Raw genomic sequence first — 17,670 nt, 5'->3', positions numbered from 1 at the left:
AGCTACCTAATGAAGGGAGAATGAATATGTATGGAAAACACATGGAGGAATTTTATGCAGCCCTGTAAGGCCAGGCTGCTGTAATGTCTTTTTTCTGTGACGGTTTTTTATACTGAACGTCTAAGTGCCACCTGGGAGTGCTCAGTCATGTGCACTTAAGATATTTTATTTGTATTTTCAACATAATGTCCTAGTACCAGATAGATATCACTTATTAGAATCCCTTCATATTATATTTTACAGATGTTTGCAATTTGTCAGTGATTTTAGTTTTTCGTCTCCATGAAATACTTTGGTAAATTAACTTGTTCTCTCTAAAATAAGTTATATATAGAAAATCAATTTCTTGAAGTCATCTATTCTCATCAGATACATGTGATTGATTGCCTATGAGTATGGCAGCTTTGCTAAAGGCCCCTGATTTATTTATATAGCTTGTTGGAAAGTTCTAAGGAACTTTCATACTGATTAATTATATTAGTATAATTTTTATAATGTGAATACAAGGCACAATAGACTATGGAAAGCAATTGGCTTAGGAACTTTACTAGGTTCATTGAGAAGGAAAAAGGATGAGAACTCAAGTTCTTCCTACAGTTCAGATATCGATATAAGAGCCAGACTAAGGCAGTATATACAGAGGTAATAAGGAAAGACTCTGCTCTGGAATCTCACTAGGAACTCCCTTTTTCTCAGTTGTACTTGTCTTATTAAACTGTTTTGTTTGGCTTTTAGTCACACAACATTGTGTTTATATCTCTAGACTTAAAAATATTGATTACTAAATCTCTTTAATCTTTTAAATGTTGTAATTACTTATGTGCTAGGATTTAATACTATATATTGAAGTCATATTAAAATATAGCTCATGGGATTCATATACATTAACTATAACTGCCATGTTCACAAAAAGGATTTGGAAACTTAATTTCATGAAGAGAGTCTGTTGCTGGAGAACACATGCAGTTTGAATTGGCATTAAGTGTGAAGGAAATATTACAGGCAGTAGGAATAAAGTGACCCAAGCACAACAGAAGAGCTGGATAAGAAATAGAAGATGTGATTGGCTGTCACAGGATCTTGAATGGGATTTAATAGACTTGGAATAATTTTTGAGATTTGGAGACATGGTATTATCACTTTGCTTTAAAGTTGTTTAAATCTAATGAAAACAAGGTGCTTCTGGAGCTGTACAGTGGGGCGGCAGCCCTGTCTCAGTGGCATAGTGCTTGACTGGAGCTAGATGCAGGCTGGCCTTCAGTCTCTAGTCAAGATACCCAGGAGTTACACACTTGGTGACCACAACTGTAGGCACAAGTCTAGGTGAGAGGTTGTGTCTGTCTTGGGGAAGCATAATAGTATCAGGAACAAGATAGTCATTTAACCTTTAGTATGTTGTTGTGGTAGGAAAGGGTGAAGACGGAGGAAGAGGACAGGCAAGTTGGGTTGAGGAGGAGGAAGAGGAGGAGGCATGAATGAAACAGACAGAACTAGTGATGAAAGGTATAGTGTCTTCTGCAGAGGACCAGGAGCTGTCTTCTTGATTATTATCTTACTTTTTCTAAGTGAAGAGAAATTGCTGTATAATAAAAACGATCAGTTTGCTTCTCTGTCAGGATGCGCTCTCATTCTTTATTGTCAAGTCCAGATCCTGTCATTTCTTCAGAACATAGTTAACATAGCAGAGGCTGTTTCAGATGCTTGTGCGTCTCGGAAGTCAAGAGGACTATAGTAATATTAGAATTTTGATGTTAGGACTTCCATCCCAATGGGAAACTCATGGTATACAGATGGTTGTTTTTCTCAGTGGCCTTAGGAAAAGCTGCTGTTTATTCATGATTGTACACTACAGCTGAGGACATTGTCAGGGAAAGATGCCATGACCAGACAACTCTTAAAAAAGAAAGCATTTAATTGGTACGTGCTTACACTTTCAGAGGATTAGTCCATTATCAGCCTGTCAGGAAGCATGGTGACACACAGGGAGAAATGATACTGAGAGTTTTACATTCAGATCTGCTGGCAGCAAGAAGAACAGAGATACTGGGCCTGGTTTGACCTTCTGAAGCCCAAAGCCTACCTCTAGAGACTTAATTCCTCTTTAAAAAAAAGTCATACCTGTTGCAGCAAGGCCAGACCTCCTAATCCCTCTCAAGTCGTGCTACTCCCTGATGACCCAAGTATTCAAATATATGGGTCTTATAGTGGCCACTCTCATTCAAACTACCACAAGTTAAAATCGTTCAACAGCCCCTCCGACCCCCCCCCCTTTCTGAGTGGAGCCCAGGATCTTGAGCACAAGGCAAGTACTCCACTACCAAGCCTGTGCCCCAATCTGTCATAATCTGCATCACTCTCAGTACCACTGTCCTCTAGGCTGCTATTAGTATGGCCCTGTATAAAGTGTTCAACTGCTTTCCTAATCCAAAGTCCCACAGTCCACATTCAGCCAACAAGCAGCATGGCCAGGCTAATTATTTTAGCTTGTTTTTAGAGGATGTTCTAAGTCCTATGGATTTGTAATTCACATGTCAGTTGTTTGACAGTTGTTCAAGCCTTAGAGATGTACACCTTAGATGTTGTTTAGTTGAAATCCAAATTATATAGTCAGTTTCCTTTTTTAAATCCTAAAATCAGTAGTACCAAATTCTGAGCTAGTAGAATAATTCACTAGTAAAATTATCAGGCTTTTTATCCTGATAGTTTTGTGTTTTGTTTTTTTTAATCCTGATAGTTTTTACCAGAGCTTTGAAACCACACTCTGTTCACTTGTCTCATGTGACGTCTCACTTATGTATAAATCCTAATGAAGTCTCTCATTCCACTTTGAAATTGTAGTCAAAGAAGGGAAATGTATTGACAGATTGCTGGTGGAATGTTTCTCCTTTTGGGGATGGGTTTCATGATAAATGTCTTATTAATCCATGTCAGAGTAACCCCACTAACCCCATATGCTTTTATTGAGGACCCTGTTTTCCACGAGATGTCGCAGTATTGCCTTTATATACTAAATACATAAACCATTATGTTTTTATTATCTGACATTTTACTTAGATTGGCTTGCTTTGCACATTGTTCCCAGTCATGGGTTACATTGATTACAATCTGCTTTTCATCTTCAAAGAAATAATACACACACACCCTCTACTTTTAACATACTGGTCTACTGTTTTTTCTAGCTATAAGTGAATTTGAGTACATTTTAGAAATAAAACATCTTTTCATTTTCACATCTTTAACCATCTTTTGGTTGACTTGCCAATCAAAATCATGATGATATTTGTGAAATTGTACTTACGCAATAATTTTAAAATGGACCTAGATTAGAACTAAATAGTTGTTGATGAAAGCGGTGTTTAGAGAGAAGAAAAAATTTCTCTGTTGTAGTTTTCCCTTGGAGCCTACTGCATTTCCTGCTGACATCTAGAGTATTTTGTTCTCTGTTTCTCATGATTGTGACTTTGTGATTGTGGGCTCCTACACCCATGTGCATATGGGCAGCACACATTGGACTCTGAGTTTCTCAAAAAAGAAACCACAGAGGACATGAAATTGGGGAGGCAACTGAGGTGTGCATCCAGGAAGAGTTAGAGGGAGAAGTAGGAAGTGAGTTGGATCAAGATACAGTGAATGCTTATCTGAGATTCTCAAGGAATTAATAAAAAATAATATGTTAAAACATATAGGGCTGGGGTCAGGTGGTGGTATGTGCTTTTAAAAGTGCCAGTACTTGGGAGGCAGAGGCAGGGAGATCTCTGAGTTGGAGACCAACCTGGCCTAGTTCCAGGACAGCCAGGGCTAAAACACAGAAATTGTCTTAAAAAGCCAAAACCAAACCAACAAACCAACCAAACAAACAAAACCTGTGGACTGGAGGTCAAAAGAAAGATGATCAGTGTTTTATAGTTCTATATTATAGAGGCTTAGGCTTAAGAGGTTATTAAAATAGTCTCGTAGGTTGCCTTTATCCAGTCTACAAAAGACCCAGGAAATTGTTTATGTTATTTTATGCTTAAAGTAGTTTATGATGAGTCTTTTACATAATGTTAATGTAAAGCCTTGATATTAATATGTTGCTAGAGTCTAGTCTTAAAACTTACTGTTTATGAAGTAGCACACCATTTTCATATCTGTAATAGAACTTAAGGGTTCAAATTGAAGAAGTCCTTACTTGGATTACTTATGGTTTTACATATTTTATTTCTACTGATTTGTTTTAGATAAGCAGTCAATATGAAGAATTATCATTTTTGTATGTTTCTGTTTATTTTATCATTAAAATAGTTTCTGATAATTTCAATTTTGAAGACATTTCTTGTGAAATGACCCTCTATGTATTCAACCATGCAGATCCTCAGTTTGTGGTCTGCCAGCTAAAGGTGAAGATCTATTCCTCCAATTCAGGACCCACGCGCCGGGAGGACAAGTTCATGTACTTTGAGTTCCCTCAGCCATTGCCTGTGTGTGGTGACATCAAAGTAGAGTTCTTCCACAAACAGAACAAGATGCTCAAAAAGGTTTGCACTTCAGTTCTATTGTATAGAAATAGCCATTCTTTTTTTTTTTTTTTTTTTTAAATGTTTATTTATTGTATTGATGAGTACACTGTAGCTGTCTTCAGACACACCAGAAGAGGGCATCCAATCTCATTACGGATGGTTGTGAGCCACCATGTGGTTGCTGGGATTTGAACTCAGGACCTCTGGAAGAGCAGTCAGTGCTCTTAACCGCTGAGCCATCTCTCCAGCCCCGAAATAGCCATTCTTTAATGAGTAACCACAGACCTTTTGCTTAAAGCCTTTGGTTAGGAAATTATTCTGTAAGGAGAGACTATTTCTCTGCCATCTACTGCGCTGATTACTGTTTTGTTAGATTGGCAGACTCTTTACTTCCGTGGCATTGGTGAGCCGCCTACCCCAACTCTTCGCTTGTTGGTTTGTTCTGTGATCTTATGCAGCACAAGCCATGTTTTACCCATTTGTGTTTGGGTTTCTTGAGACTAGACTATTTTCTATTTTGTTTCCCAAGATTTACTGAGTTTTTGGTCACTATTACACTTAGTTGAAAGAAATGGCTACGAAGAAGTAATTAAGGGGGGGGGGCTGATAGCCGTTCAGGGTTGCTGAGGCTTGAGATACACAGGAGAAGGTGAGAGCTCAGCTGTACTGTGCTTGGCGTGAACCTTTATCCTTGGTGTAGTATCCTTAGTTGAATGTGAACGTTAAAATGAGTCTTAAGGTATAGAAGCTTTAGCTCGTAACAGAGGAAGACACTAGTTTTGTGGAGAATCAGTTCCTATGAAGCACACAGGATAGTACATGGCCAGGAAGAGAATTTCATTTTCTCAGTCTTCAGGTTTTTTATAAAAGCAATAAAAGGAGATCTCGCTTAATATAAAACTTTTCAGTGTCAGGAGGTCGATTTATCAGGAGAGATAATTTTTTTTCTAGGATCTACATAGTTAAAGAAGAAAAATCACAAAATTAATCAAATTAATGTTTTTATCATGGACTAATTTTCTACCTCTCATGAAGAAAAAAAGCTAAATATAAATATCTTTGAGTTACTGGGGTTTTTGTATATTTGTCTGAGACTACAATAAATGTGAGCAAATATTTAAAAAATTAAGTATTTAGAAGGCTTTTGGTTTTTATCCTCCTACTTCATTTGTTTGTTTGTATGTTTGAGACATGGTCTCTCTGTGCAGCTCTAGATGTCTTGAACTTGCTTTGTAGACAAGGCTAGCTAGTCTCAAACGCAGAGATCTCTTGCCTCTGCATCCTAAGTGCTGGAATTAAAGGCCTGTGCCGTCACTGCCCAATATCTCCTACGTCTTGTAAGACTGGTTCATGTAAAAGTGCGTGCGTGCGTGCTTACGTGCATGCATGTGCGTGCACATGCACATTTTTTTCTTCCCTTGTTTTTCTTTGTTAGTGTTTGTTTGGAGACAGATTCTTATGTTATAGCTCAAGTTGATCTAGAACTCACTAAGTAGCCCAGGTTGGCCTCAGATAAAGCAGTCTTTTTGCCTTAACTTTCCAAGTGCTATGAACATAGGCATGAGCCACCTCTCTTGGCTTTATATTGTTTGTAATAATAGAAAATTACCTCACCATCTCCTTGTAGTTTTAGAGATATGCTGTTTCTTACTCCTGGTCTCTGTTGATTAGATATTTATAATATATTTGTATATCTTAGATTACTTTCCATAAATTTCCATTTGTAGTAGCTTTTCTTTACTAATTACATGCCTGTTCTGATTTAAATAAAAACAGTTTTAGAAAATCAGTGCACATCAATGAGCTACGTTTTGCAAGTTTAAATAATACTACCTTGTTTTCTTCTAAGTAAAATATAATTGCCAACTGAACAACTTTGTTAAAATAATTGAGATCAATAAGGTTTTAAAAAGGCTGGAAACATGGCTCAGCAGTTAGGAGCCCTGGGTGTTCTGGAGGACCTGGGTTTGATTCTCAGCACCCAGACGTTGTCTTACAGTCATCTGTAACACCAGTCCTTGGGGGATCTGAATCCCTCTTTTGGCCTCCATAGACACTGGACATATACATGGTGCACATACATATATCCAGGCAAAAATATATTTGTCATAGGGTACTTACTCTAAAGTTTTTAGTGCTTTTGTTGAAGTAGTAGCACCTGATCTTTGCTTATATCTACATACACAGAAACTCAGGACATTTTTAAAATCCAGTATTCTTATTCTAATAAGAAGTAGTTTTCTTAGGATTTTAAGTAAGATACCAGATTTTACATGGTTATATTTTTTATTTAAAATTTTAGAAAAGATAACTTAGTGAATAAGAATATTCCACAAGACGTTTGCCTTTACTTTAGAATATCAGATCATATCTGGTTTATATGTTGAATGTTTGTGGTACATTTTTAAATAAGTGAAATACATTTTTCATTTCTTTCTTTTTAGGACAAAATGTTTCACTTTTGGGTAAATACGTTCTTCATACCAGGACCAGAGGAAACCTCAGAAAAAGTGGAAAATGGAAGTCTTTGTGATCAGGAAATCGATAGCATTTGCAGTATAGAGCGTGCAGATAATGACAAGGAGTATCTTGTACTCACCCTAACAAAAAACGATCTTGACAAAGCAAACAAAGACAAGGCCAACCGATACTTCTCTCCAAATTTTAAGGTCAGTTAAAACCATTTTGGGGTGGGAGGGAGGGTGTGTTTTATTCTGATTGTGAAACTGAAGAACTAGACGTTGTTTAATTGTTAATTTTCTTGTTGAATGTGCAGCATTGCCGAGTGGCCGCACAGCCTTTCCTTTCTGTTTATTCCTCCACTCACTCTCATTATTTCTCCTCCTCCCTCCCCATTTTGAGTCTTCCCTTTTTCCTTTTTAAATTGTTTTTTCATTCCTTTGTATCTGTTTCGTTCACATGTAACAAATTTAACCACAGATTATTATGTTATTATCATATATTATTATAAGATAATGATACTGCTAATACTTATTAAAATAGAGACAAAACAATCAATAAAAAATAAAGTATAAAAAAGTTCTTGTAGATAAAAGCTGTTTTCATTGTCACTGAACAAATATATCAAAGTAAGTACTATGAAGCATGCAACTGGCAAAGATGGTCTGGTCAAGTGGATGGTGTGTGTAAAGAGGGTTGTCTGAGTGAAATGAGCAGATTTACATATGTAAATTGTACACGGCCTACAGAACAGCTATTTGGGAAAAGGAGGAAGAGTAGATACGAGAATTCTGAGGCATGAATGAGCTTGGTATATTTCAGTGGCTGAAGTCATTTCCACTGAGTCACAGGAACCCAGTCTTGATGTGACAGTGTGGAGTGCTAAGCACAGAGAAGATGTAATCTGAGCTCGTCTGTAACCATCCAGTTCACTTCTTAATTGAGACTGGTTCAGGTTCTAGGGAGAGGCGATGGGGTTGAAGTGGCAGTGAGAGGAAGTGTGAGCCTGATGGTCAGCGTACGTAAGAGGTGGTGGTTGAGTGGTCTTAAGTAGTGGAGGGAGCAGTAGTAAAATTACTAACATACTTTGAAGGGGGATTCTTAAAGCAAATGTTGGTTATAAGACAAACTTAAAATGATTTGAATAATGGGAAAGAAAGTATAGATCTCTTATCAGCTGTTCACCAGAGATTGTCCTTTAGCATGTTGCCTGGACTTGCTGGGTTTTTGTTTCTTTTCTTTTAAAGTGGAAATACTTAAGAACTGCAGCCATGCATGTAAAAGCCACTGATCCATCTTTGGACCACTGAGTGGTCTGTTAACTTCCTCCATTCTCTCGTTAGATGAAGATTTTAGAACTAGTTGATCTTACTAATCAGTATTGTGCAGTATCACTAATGTAAACATAGAGTTGTCTCTGAGATTGTAAGAAATGTTTTTGAAACATAAGCACTTGTAAATTGAATTTTGTGATTTCATTGCCTTTAGTTTGCACTTTTATAGAATTATACAGTGCTTATGGCTAGTATATTTTAAAAATAGCTCTCAACTCATCAGTGTGTCTTTTGAGTGCACAGTAGGCAGTCTTAAGGTCATCTGAAAAGCAGTGCCCTTCAGAATTCATTTTGTTATAGTATTTTTAATTAAATCTGCAAAACAGAATGTCTTTGCTAATGTAGAACTCATTCTAATTGTTCATTTCCATCTTAAACTTTCTTTCTCTAGGTGAAATTATACTTTACAAAAACAGTAGAGGAGCCATCAAATCCAGAGGCTAGCAGTTCAACTTCTGTGACGCCAGATGTTAGTGACAATGAACCTGATCATTATAGATATTCTGATACCACTGACTCTGATCCAGAGAATGAACCTTTTGATGAAGATCAGCATTCACAAATTACAAAAGTCTGATTTTTTTTCTTATCAAGAGGGATAAAATACCATGAAAAAAAAAAACTTGAATAAACTGAAACGGACCTTTTTTTTTTTTTTTTAAAGGCAATAGGACATTGTGTCAGATTGCAGTTATAGGAACAATTCTCTTCTCCTGACCAATCCTGTTTCACCCTATACATCCACAGGGTTTTGACACTTGTTGTCCAGTTAAAAAGGTTGTGTAGCTGTGTCATGTATATACCTTTTTGTGTCAAAAGGACATTTAAAATTCAATTAGGATAAATAAAAGATGGCACTTTCCCGTTTTATTCCAGTTTTATGAAAAGTGGAGACAGGCTGATGTGCATACATAGGAGTTTTTCCTTTATTTTTCTGTCACCAGCTGAAGTGGCTGAAGAGCTCTGGTTCCTGGGTTCACGTCCTACCCCTTTGCACTTGTGGCAACAGATAAGTTTGCAGTTGGCTAAGAGAAGTTTCTGCAGGGTTTTGCTACATTCTGATGCATGCACTTGGGTTGGGAGAATGGAGGGAGTGCTCAGAAAGGAATGTTTCTAGCTGGGCTCTGGACCACATTCCATCTCCAGCTCCTTAGATGCACCTTTCTTTAGCATGCTCCACTTACTAATCTGGACATCCGAGAGATTGGGCGCTGTCCTGCTGTTTGTTTGTGCGTTTTAAAGAGCATATTGGTGCTAGAAAAGGCAGCTAGAGTGAGTACATTTGTATTGGGGTACAGGAATGAACCATCTACAGCATCCTAAGAATCCACAAATGAAGGGATATAAAAATAAGGTGGTCATAGATAAGAGACACAGCAACAATGACTTAACCATACAAATGTGGAGGCTTTCAACAAAGAATGGGCTGGAAACAGAAAATTTGACAATGATTTATTCAGTATACTTTCTCAGTTGTAATGACTGCTCCATCTCCTATGTAATCAAGGCCAGTGCTAAGAGTCAGATGCTATTAGTCCCTACATCAGTCAACAACTTACATTTATTTTTATTAATTTTCAATCATATACCTACTGTGGATGCTTCATGTGCTGGCTGCCAGTTTCTTTTTCTCATTAAATATTTTGTAATTCTTCACAGGAAATTTCAACTTGAGATTCAACAGTAAGCAGGTTTTTTTCCTAGAGATTGATGATGCGCGTCCTCAGTCCAGTGGCTGTCAGATGTCCTGCCCTTTTGACCTTACACATTCTATTACAATGAGTTTTGCAGTTTTGCACATTTTTTAAATGTCATTAACTGTTAGGGAATTTTACTTGAATACTGAATACATATAATGTGTATATTAAAAAAAGTCATTGTTTGTGTTAAAAAAGAAATTAGAGTTGCAGTAAATTTTCAGCACTGCACGAATAATAAGGCATTTAAGTTTTTCAGTAGAAATTGTCCTACAGATGCTTTATTGACTTGCTATTGGAAGAATAGACCTTCTTAAATGTGCAGTGTTGAGTCACTTCGTTATAGTGGTAGAGTTGGGATTAGGGCTTCAATTTCACTTCTTAAATATCATTATATGTTTGCTATGCCCAGACTGCATACAGTTTAAAGCAAGAGTATAACTGCTATTGTAATGGTGATGTGAAGATACTATTAAAAAGGATGTTTCCCCCTTGGGAATTTGGTGTCTTTCAAATTATATCTTGACCTTGACATTTGAATATCCAGCCATTATATTTCTTAATGGTGTGAAGTCCCATTTTCAATAACTTATTGGTGCTGAAATTGTTCACTAGCTGTGGTCTGACCTAGTTAATTTACAAGTACAGATTGCATAGGACCCACTAGAGAAGCATTTATAGTTCGATGGTAAGTAGATTAGGCAGAACGTCATCTAAAATATCCTTAGAAAATAATGTTGATGTATTTTCCATACCTCATCAGTTTCACTCAACCAATAAAGTTTTTAAAAGTGTAACAAAGTTCTTAGGATTTACACATTTATATTTAAACATTGATACATGAATATTGACTGACTGTTGATACAGTGATAAAGTTAGAGACAACTTTTCCTAAGATCTCACCATTGAAATCTGTATACCCCCCTTGTCTTTCCTCAAAGCTGAAAGTGGCTGAATAAATAGCAAAGCAGCTGTTGATGTTTTGGAGATAGTGATGAACACTGTTCTTTGTTAGTTTTGGGCACAGCATGCTAAACTATAACTTGTATTGTTCCAATATGTAACACAGAGGGCCAGGTCATGAATAATGACATTACAATGGGCTGTTGCACTGTTAATATTTTTCCTTTGGAATGTGAAGGTCTGAATGAGGGTTTTGATTTTGAATGTTTCAGTGTTTTTGAGAAGCCTTGCTTACATTTTATGGTGTAGTCATTGGAAATGGAAAAATGGCATTATATATATATTATATATATAAATATATATATTATACATACTCTCCTTACTTTATTTCAGTTACCATCCCCATAGAATTTGACAAGAATTGCTATGACTGAAAGGGTTTTGAGTCCTAATTAAAACTTTATTTATGACAGTATTCACGATTAGCCTGAAATGCATTCTGTAGGTAATCTCTCCCGTGTTTCTGGAATGCTTTCCTAGACTTTTTGGATGTGCAGCAGCTTACGTGTCTGAAATGACTTGAAGGCATCACCTTTAAGAAGGCTTACAGTGGGGCCCCGTACATCCCAAGTCCTCTGTAATTCCTCTTGGACATTTTTGCCATAATTGTAAAAGGGTAGTTGAATTAAATAGCATCACCATTCTTTGCTGTGGCACAGGTTATAAACTTAAGTGGAGTTTACCGGCAGCATCAAATGTTTCAGCTTTAAAAATAAAAGTAGGTTACAAGTTACATGTTTAGTTTTAGAAAATTTGTGCAATATGTTCATAACGATGGCTGTGGTTGCCACAAAGTGCCTCGTTTACCTTTAAATACTGTTAATGTGTCATGCATGCAGATGGAAGGGGTGGATCTGTGCACTAAACGGGGGCTTTTACTCTAGTATTTGGCAGAGTTGCCTTCTACCTGCCAGTTCAAAAGTTCGATCTGTTTTCATATAGAATATATATACTAAAAAATACCAGTCTGTAAAACAGCCTTACCCTGATTCAGCCTCTTCAGATACTCTTGTGCTGTGCAGCAGTGGCTCTGTGTGTAAATGCTATGCACTGAGGATACACAAATATGACGTGTACAGGATAATGCCTCATACCAATCAGATGTCCATTTGTTACTGTGTTTGTTAACAACCCTTTATCTCTTAGTGTTATAAACTCCACTTAAAACTGATTAAAGTCTCATTCTTGTCATTGTGTGGGTGTTTTATTAAATGAGAGTATTTATAATTCAAATTACTTAAATCCATTAAAATGTTCAATAATGGGCAGCCAAATATGATTACAAAGTTTCTGTATGTTTTTCTATTTTTCCCCCCTCGTTGCTATCCTTCCAAGCAGAGGATCTTTCTGTCATCTTGGTAGACACATACCTGTCTACTCATGGTTAAGAAGAGCATTTTAAGCCTTAGTCATCACTTAATAAGTTATTCCAGGCACAGTAAAAAAGTTCAAGGTTCTGGGAAAACGGTGCTTATTTATTTCTCTTTTATAAAGCCAGATGTCTGAGGATAGCCCCCACCCCCCACCCTGAGAACGGGCTTGACAAGACTCAGGTCAGTTCTGTGGCTTTCTGTTCTTTAACTCTGCAGTTGGCCATCAGCACAGGGGAGGTTTCATCTCCTTTCTAAAATTCTAACAGTCTAAGGAGTAAGGCATATCCTTTGAATAAAACAGTGAAATAGCTTGTGATGTTTTAGAAGTGAGCAGATCATTAATGTCAATGTGGAATCTTAATGTTATGTAAAGTTGATAGTTTCTCTATGACCCATTTAAAAATATAAACTGAGTAGCAATGGAATTGTGTAAAGAAATATGAAGATTGTATGTAGTCACACATTTTCTTTAGAATTCTTAGTTTGATGGGTGAAAACTTGAATATAAAGGTATTTTGATTTATATGATATTTTGATGATATTTGACAAAAGGAATTTCCTGGCATTTTGCTTTTAGATCATGTCCCCATTGTACTGTAATGTAAGCTGACTTGCCTCAGTGAATGCCATCACCATTTCCATTGAGAATTTAAAACTCACCAGTGTTTAACATGCAGGCTTCTGAAGGGCTCCCAGAGAATCAGACCTGTAAGCCCAGTTGATTTTACTTCTAACATGAAACTTGGAGTTCCTTTATACTTTGTTAGATAATTTGTGGTACATCTAAAGCAGAGTCTCAAGTGGCTTGTGTGTCGATTTTTATTTAACATTGTTGTTGCTAGGGCCGAGAGAAATGTTGCTAAGTAGAAATAAGAGTACGCAGTCCCTAAAATCTGGACACAGAGTAAAGGAACACTTTAGGAGTCAAGAGGCTGATGTTCCTATGGACTTACATTGCAACAGGAAGCCTACTAGCATAGTTCCTTTTACTGCTAGAATACATTTTTATGGCTGTGCTATAGCTGCTTTTCCATCTTTCAACAACAGGTATCAGGATGTAAGCGGGTAGCTTTAAACAGTGTGACGATGACAGGATAATGTCATCAATAGCAGTCCTCTGGCTCTTAATGTAGTTGTTCTGTGGACAGTGTCTGACTGAAACATCACAATTCTCATGTCCTTGGAGACATACCCCTTATTAATATATTTTAGTGACTAAGCAATCATTTTTCTGTTTACTCATGTGCATTTTCTCTTTAAAACTAAAATCTGTACTGTGTATGTCTCCAAAGCCTTTTAGCTTAGTTTTTAGGAAATGAAAACTGACTGGATTACTTTTTAGTATAGCAGGTATGGGATATGTGCATTATAGAGAGACCTTGCCAGTTCTCTGGGCCTATTTGAATGTTTATTGCTGGTGTGAGGATGATGGGTGAATCAGTAAATACAAGTTACCTTGGTTTAGCAGAGAGAGTTCAATGTGGGTATTTTTCTCTGAAGCATGGTGCGTGGAGCACTGTGAGCAGTGAACTTGGTTACCCTTCGATTCCTCTTGCATTTTGCAAACTGTTGCACAACAAATGCATACCTACCTTGCCCCCTAAGTAAAAGCAAGAACTACTACTGATTTCTCACTCGGCTGTCTTTTTAATGTGTGCTTCTGTGCCATGTACCACACAAGAATCTTAAAGATCTCACAAATTGTTACCTTTTAGCTCTGAATGTTTAGTAGTCTGGTGGGCTTACAACAAAACAGACTCCTGACAGTCATTTGAGAATTTTCATGAAACATTTAGCTTGAAAACATTTTATAATTTCTAAAAAAGAGTGTGTTACCTTAAGAAACTTTTACGTATGTGGGAGACATTAACTGCCATATTTGAGCATACTGAATTTCAAATTTAAAATAAAGCTGCATATTTTTAAATGAAATGTTTAACAAGGATTCATACGTTTTGTTTTTTAAGATTAAAAATAATTTATGTCTTATGTGGAATCTCATCTGTCACAATGGTTAGATTATGCAGAATGGAGCAAGACTTGCGGTTCAGCTTACAGTAAAATTCTTAATGTTTAGATGTGTTTACTTACTGGCTGTCATGTATACTTTTGAGATTTTTCTGCCTGTTCTGTGCAGTTTCCTAAATGATACTCCTGCTTAAAAATAGTATTTTAGTATCTATTTTCTGTCTCCATTAAATGGTTCTCATTTTCTATTGAGTTTGCAAGTGTGCATATTGTGTGTGTATGTGTGTGTATGTGTGTCTATTTGTAGGGTGTGTATGGGAGAATTAGTTTTAAAGTGCTAGAATAGAGATGAAATTTGGTTCAAGTAAAATTTTCCCACTGGGATTTTGCAGTTTATTGTAATAAAATGTTAATTTTGGATGATCTTGAATATTAATGAATTTGTTAGCCTCTTGATGTGTGCATTAATGAGATATATCAAAGTTGTACATTAAACCAAAGTTGGAGTTGTGGAAGTGTTTTTATGAAGTTCCGTTTGGCTACCAATGGACATAAGACTAGAAATACCTTCCTGTGGAGAATATTTTTTCTTTAAACAATTAAAAAGGTTCATTATTTTTGATGATTTGTTTCTTAGCTTCTTATTCATCCAACGAGTATCAATCCCTGCTATGTGTAACAGGTATTTGGAATCTATTAAGTAGTGAAAGAGGCACATCCTGTTCTTACTGGTGAAAAGTTTACACTTCATTAGAATAAACTATGTAAAAGCTGTGGGGTGTGCTGGGAAGTGTAAGACATCATGGTACATTATACAGAACTCCAAACGGAGGTGGGCTCCCTTGCATGTCCATCCTCAGAGTTTAGATTCTGTTTACTAGAGCATTTGAGTCAAATAGGCATGAAAGTGCAGAGAAACTTCCAAGTAAGTGAGAAATCCTGTACCCTTCTGTCTTTTTCTTTCCCTATTGCAGCGTCCTGAAGTGTGTCCTATTGTGTGCGTCATGGCTGTGCCAGCCCAGTTCTTGAGCTAACACCTGCAGTGGGACTGAGGTTCTTCCTCTATCCCCTTTCAACACAAGCAGGAAACATTATTTTGGGATGGTATTCTAACCAGTATGCTTTGAAAAACTTAACTTTCTTGAGCAGCAAAGGGAATTAATAACAAAACCCAACATATTTAAACTAGTTTGTCCAATTAACAGGATGCAAGGTGTCCAAATGTTTTTGGTGAGCAGTTATGGCGGTATGTCAGGCATTGTGGATGCTCGGCGTGCACTTGGGTGAACAGCAGTTTCCTGTCTGCGAAGTTTGCATTCTAGCAAGAAAAATAGAACAGAGATGCATGTGTCAGCTCAAGCGGAGTGACTGCAGTGTTGGATAGAGTATTTGGGAGTGGCTTCATCAGATGTGTGGGATTTCAGTAAACTTGGTGCAATTGGCACCCAGAAACCTCCACAAAACTTAGATTTTGAGTTTGAAAATTTTTAGTTGTCTAAGGAGTATCCATAGTAACCCTATTTTAAGTAGCCACGACCATTTTATTGTCTAAGTTGGTTTGGTAAAACTTAAACAATTGATTCCTCTTTTTTTTTCAGAGTCAACTTTTTAGTGTTCTGTGTGCGTTTCAAAAACACTCAGTCATTTTTCAGAAGTTAAAAGTTCTATTTCGACCTTAAACATTTTTGTAATGTTGAAGAGTCATGCCATTTTTGATTTGTTCATGGAAAATGAGTTATAAATTTTGAGTCAGGATATGGGTGTGATTTATGGCCCGGTGCTATATATATATTAGTTCTTAGCTCATAATCAAACATCTGGAAAAATACTATTATCTAAATATCAGAAGCAGTTTTTCCACATAAAGATAAAATCAGGCCGGGGGGGTGGTGGTGCACGCCTTTAATCCTAGCACTTGGGAGGCAGAGGCAGGCGGATTTCTGAGTTCGAGGCCAGCCTGGACTTCAGAGTGAGTTCCAGGACAGCCAGGGCTACACAGAGAAACCCTGTCTCGAAAAACCAAAGAAAAAAAAAGATAGAATCACCACCTCAAACATTGGAGCCAAAAGTATTTAATAATCTGACTCAGTGGACATTTGAAACTTTTCTATTCATTACATCATTAACATTTTGGTAGTGGCAGAGTCCTTTCCCTCAGATCAGGGCCATAGGCTTGGGTGTGAAGTCTTTTATTTAGTTAGTTCTGTGTATACATGTTCACATGTGTGGGAGCATGTATGACACATGTATGTGCATGTGGGTGGAGGCAGAGCTTAGTGCTGTTTGCCTTCCTCGATGGCTATTGAGCCAAGGTCTTCTCCTAAACCTGGTGCTCAGTGGTTCATCAGTGATCACAAGCGGATGTACTGCCCGGCATGTAGTATGGGGATCCTAACTCCAGCCCTTTGCAGAGCAAGCACTTTGCCCAATGAGACATCTCCCCAGTCCCCAGGGAGGAAATCTTGAAAGAAAATGTTGACTTTTTAAATTCTTGATTTTAAAATAATTTGATAGACATTTTTGTTCAGAAAGGATATAAAACTGCTCAGTGAGTTAGTTATCCAAGTGTAAGAAAAATTATGTAAATTTAGAAAATTATCATAAAACTCTTTTGGTTCTGCCTAAACTTAAAATTCATATGCAACTCCTGAACTTGTACTATTGGATTTCGAGGAGTAATGTGTTTGCAGTTCAGTAATGTGTATGTCAAAGAACTACAGGGGACCAGGAAGTGCTGAGAGTGGGAGAAAGTCTTCCCCTAGGAAAAGCACACTACGTATCCAGTACCAAGTGGTCCACCCTAAAAACACAAGTAACATTGTTATACACATTGAGCAGGTTGTATTTGGGGATATATGATATATGTATGTATATACATATATACATGTAACAATAGTTAAAGACCATGAATCTGAGCAAGGAGAGGTATGTGAAGGGTTTGGAGGGAAGATGCAAAGGGAAAAATTATGTAATTAAATTACATTATAATCTCACAAAATATGAAAACAATTAAAAAATTTAATTTTATTTAATGCTTTCCTAACTATTATTGGTAAGAAACCTTTTTATGTAGCTGCCTTTTTATTTTTTTATTGGATATTTTATTTACAGTTCAGATGGTATCCCTTTACCCCATTCCCCTCATCCCCGCCCAGGAACCCCCTATCATGTGCCCCTACCTACCCTCCCACTCCCACGTCCCCACCCTCGCATTCCCTCACACATGGCGTCCAGCCTTCATGGGACCAAGGATCTCCTCTCCCACCTATGCTCAACAGGACCATCCTCCCTTACATATACAGCTGGGGCCATAGATCCCTCCCTAAGTGCTCCTAGGCTGGTGGTTTTGACCCTGGGAGCTCTGGTTGGTTGGTAT

General features: G+C 37.2%; 1 protein-coding gene across 1 annotated transcript in view; it reads left to right on the top strand.

Moving 5' to 3' along the window:
- Positions 1–14,916, top strand: part of LOC114633669 (phosphatidylinositol 3,4,5-trisphosphate 3-phosphatase and dual-specificity protein phosphatase PTEN) — a 54,949-nt gene extending 40,033 nt beyond the window's left edge. Inside the window, exons 6-8 of the mRNA XM_028782269.1 lie at positions 4,351–4,517; positions 6,944–7,168; positions 8,685–14,916. Of these exons, the coding sequence (XP_028638102.1) occupies positions 4,351–4,517; positions 6,944–7,168; positions 8,685–8,870 (578 nt within the window). The 3' untranslated portion in view covers positions 8,871–14,916. The remainder of the gene's footprint in view (positions 1–4,350; positions 4,518–6,943; positions 7,169–8,684) is intronic.
- The last annotated feature ends 2,754 nt before the right edge of the window (positions 14,917–17,670 follow it).

Source organism: Grammomys surdaster, unplaced genomic scaffold (assembly GCF_004785775.1).
Source record: "Grammomys surdaster isolate TR1022 unplaced genomic scaffold, NIH_TR_1.0 725, whole genome shotgun sequence".
In the NCBI taxonomy this organism is placed as follows: Eukaryota; Metazoa; Chordata; class Mammalia; order Rodentia; family Muridae; genus Grammomys; species Grammomys surdaster.
This window is presented reverse-complemented; position numbering and strand designations above follow the sequence as displayed.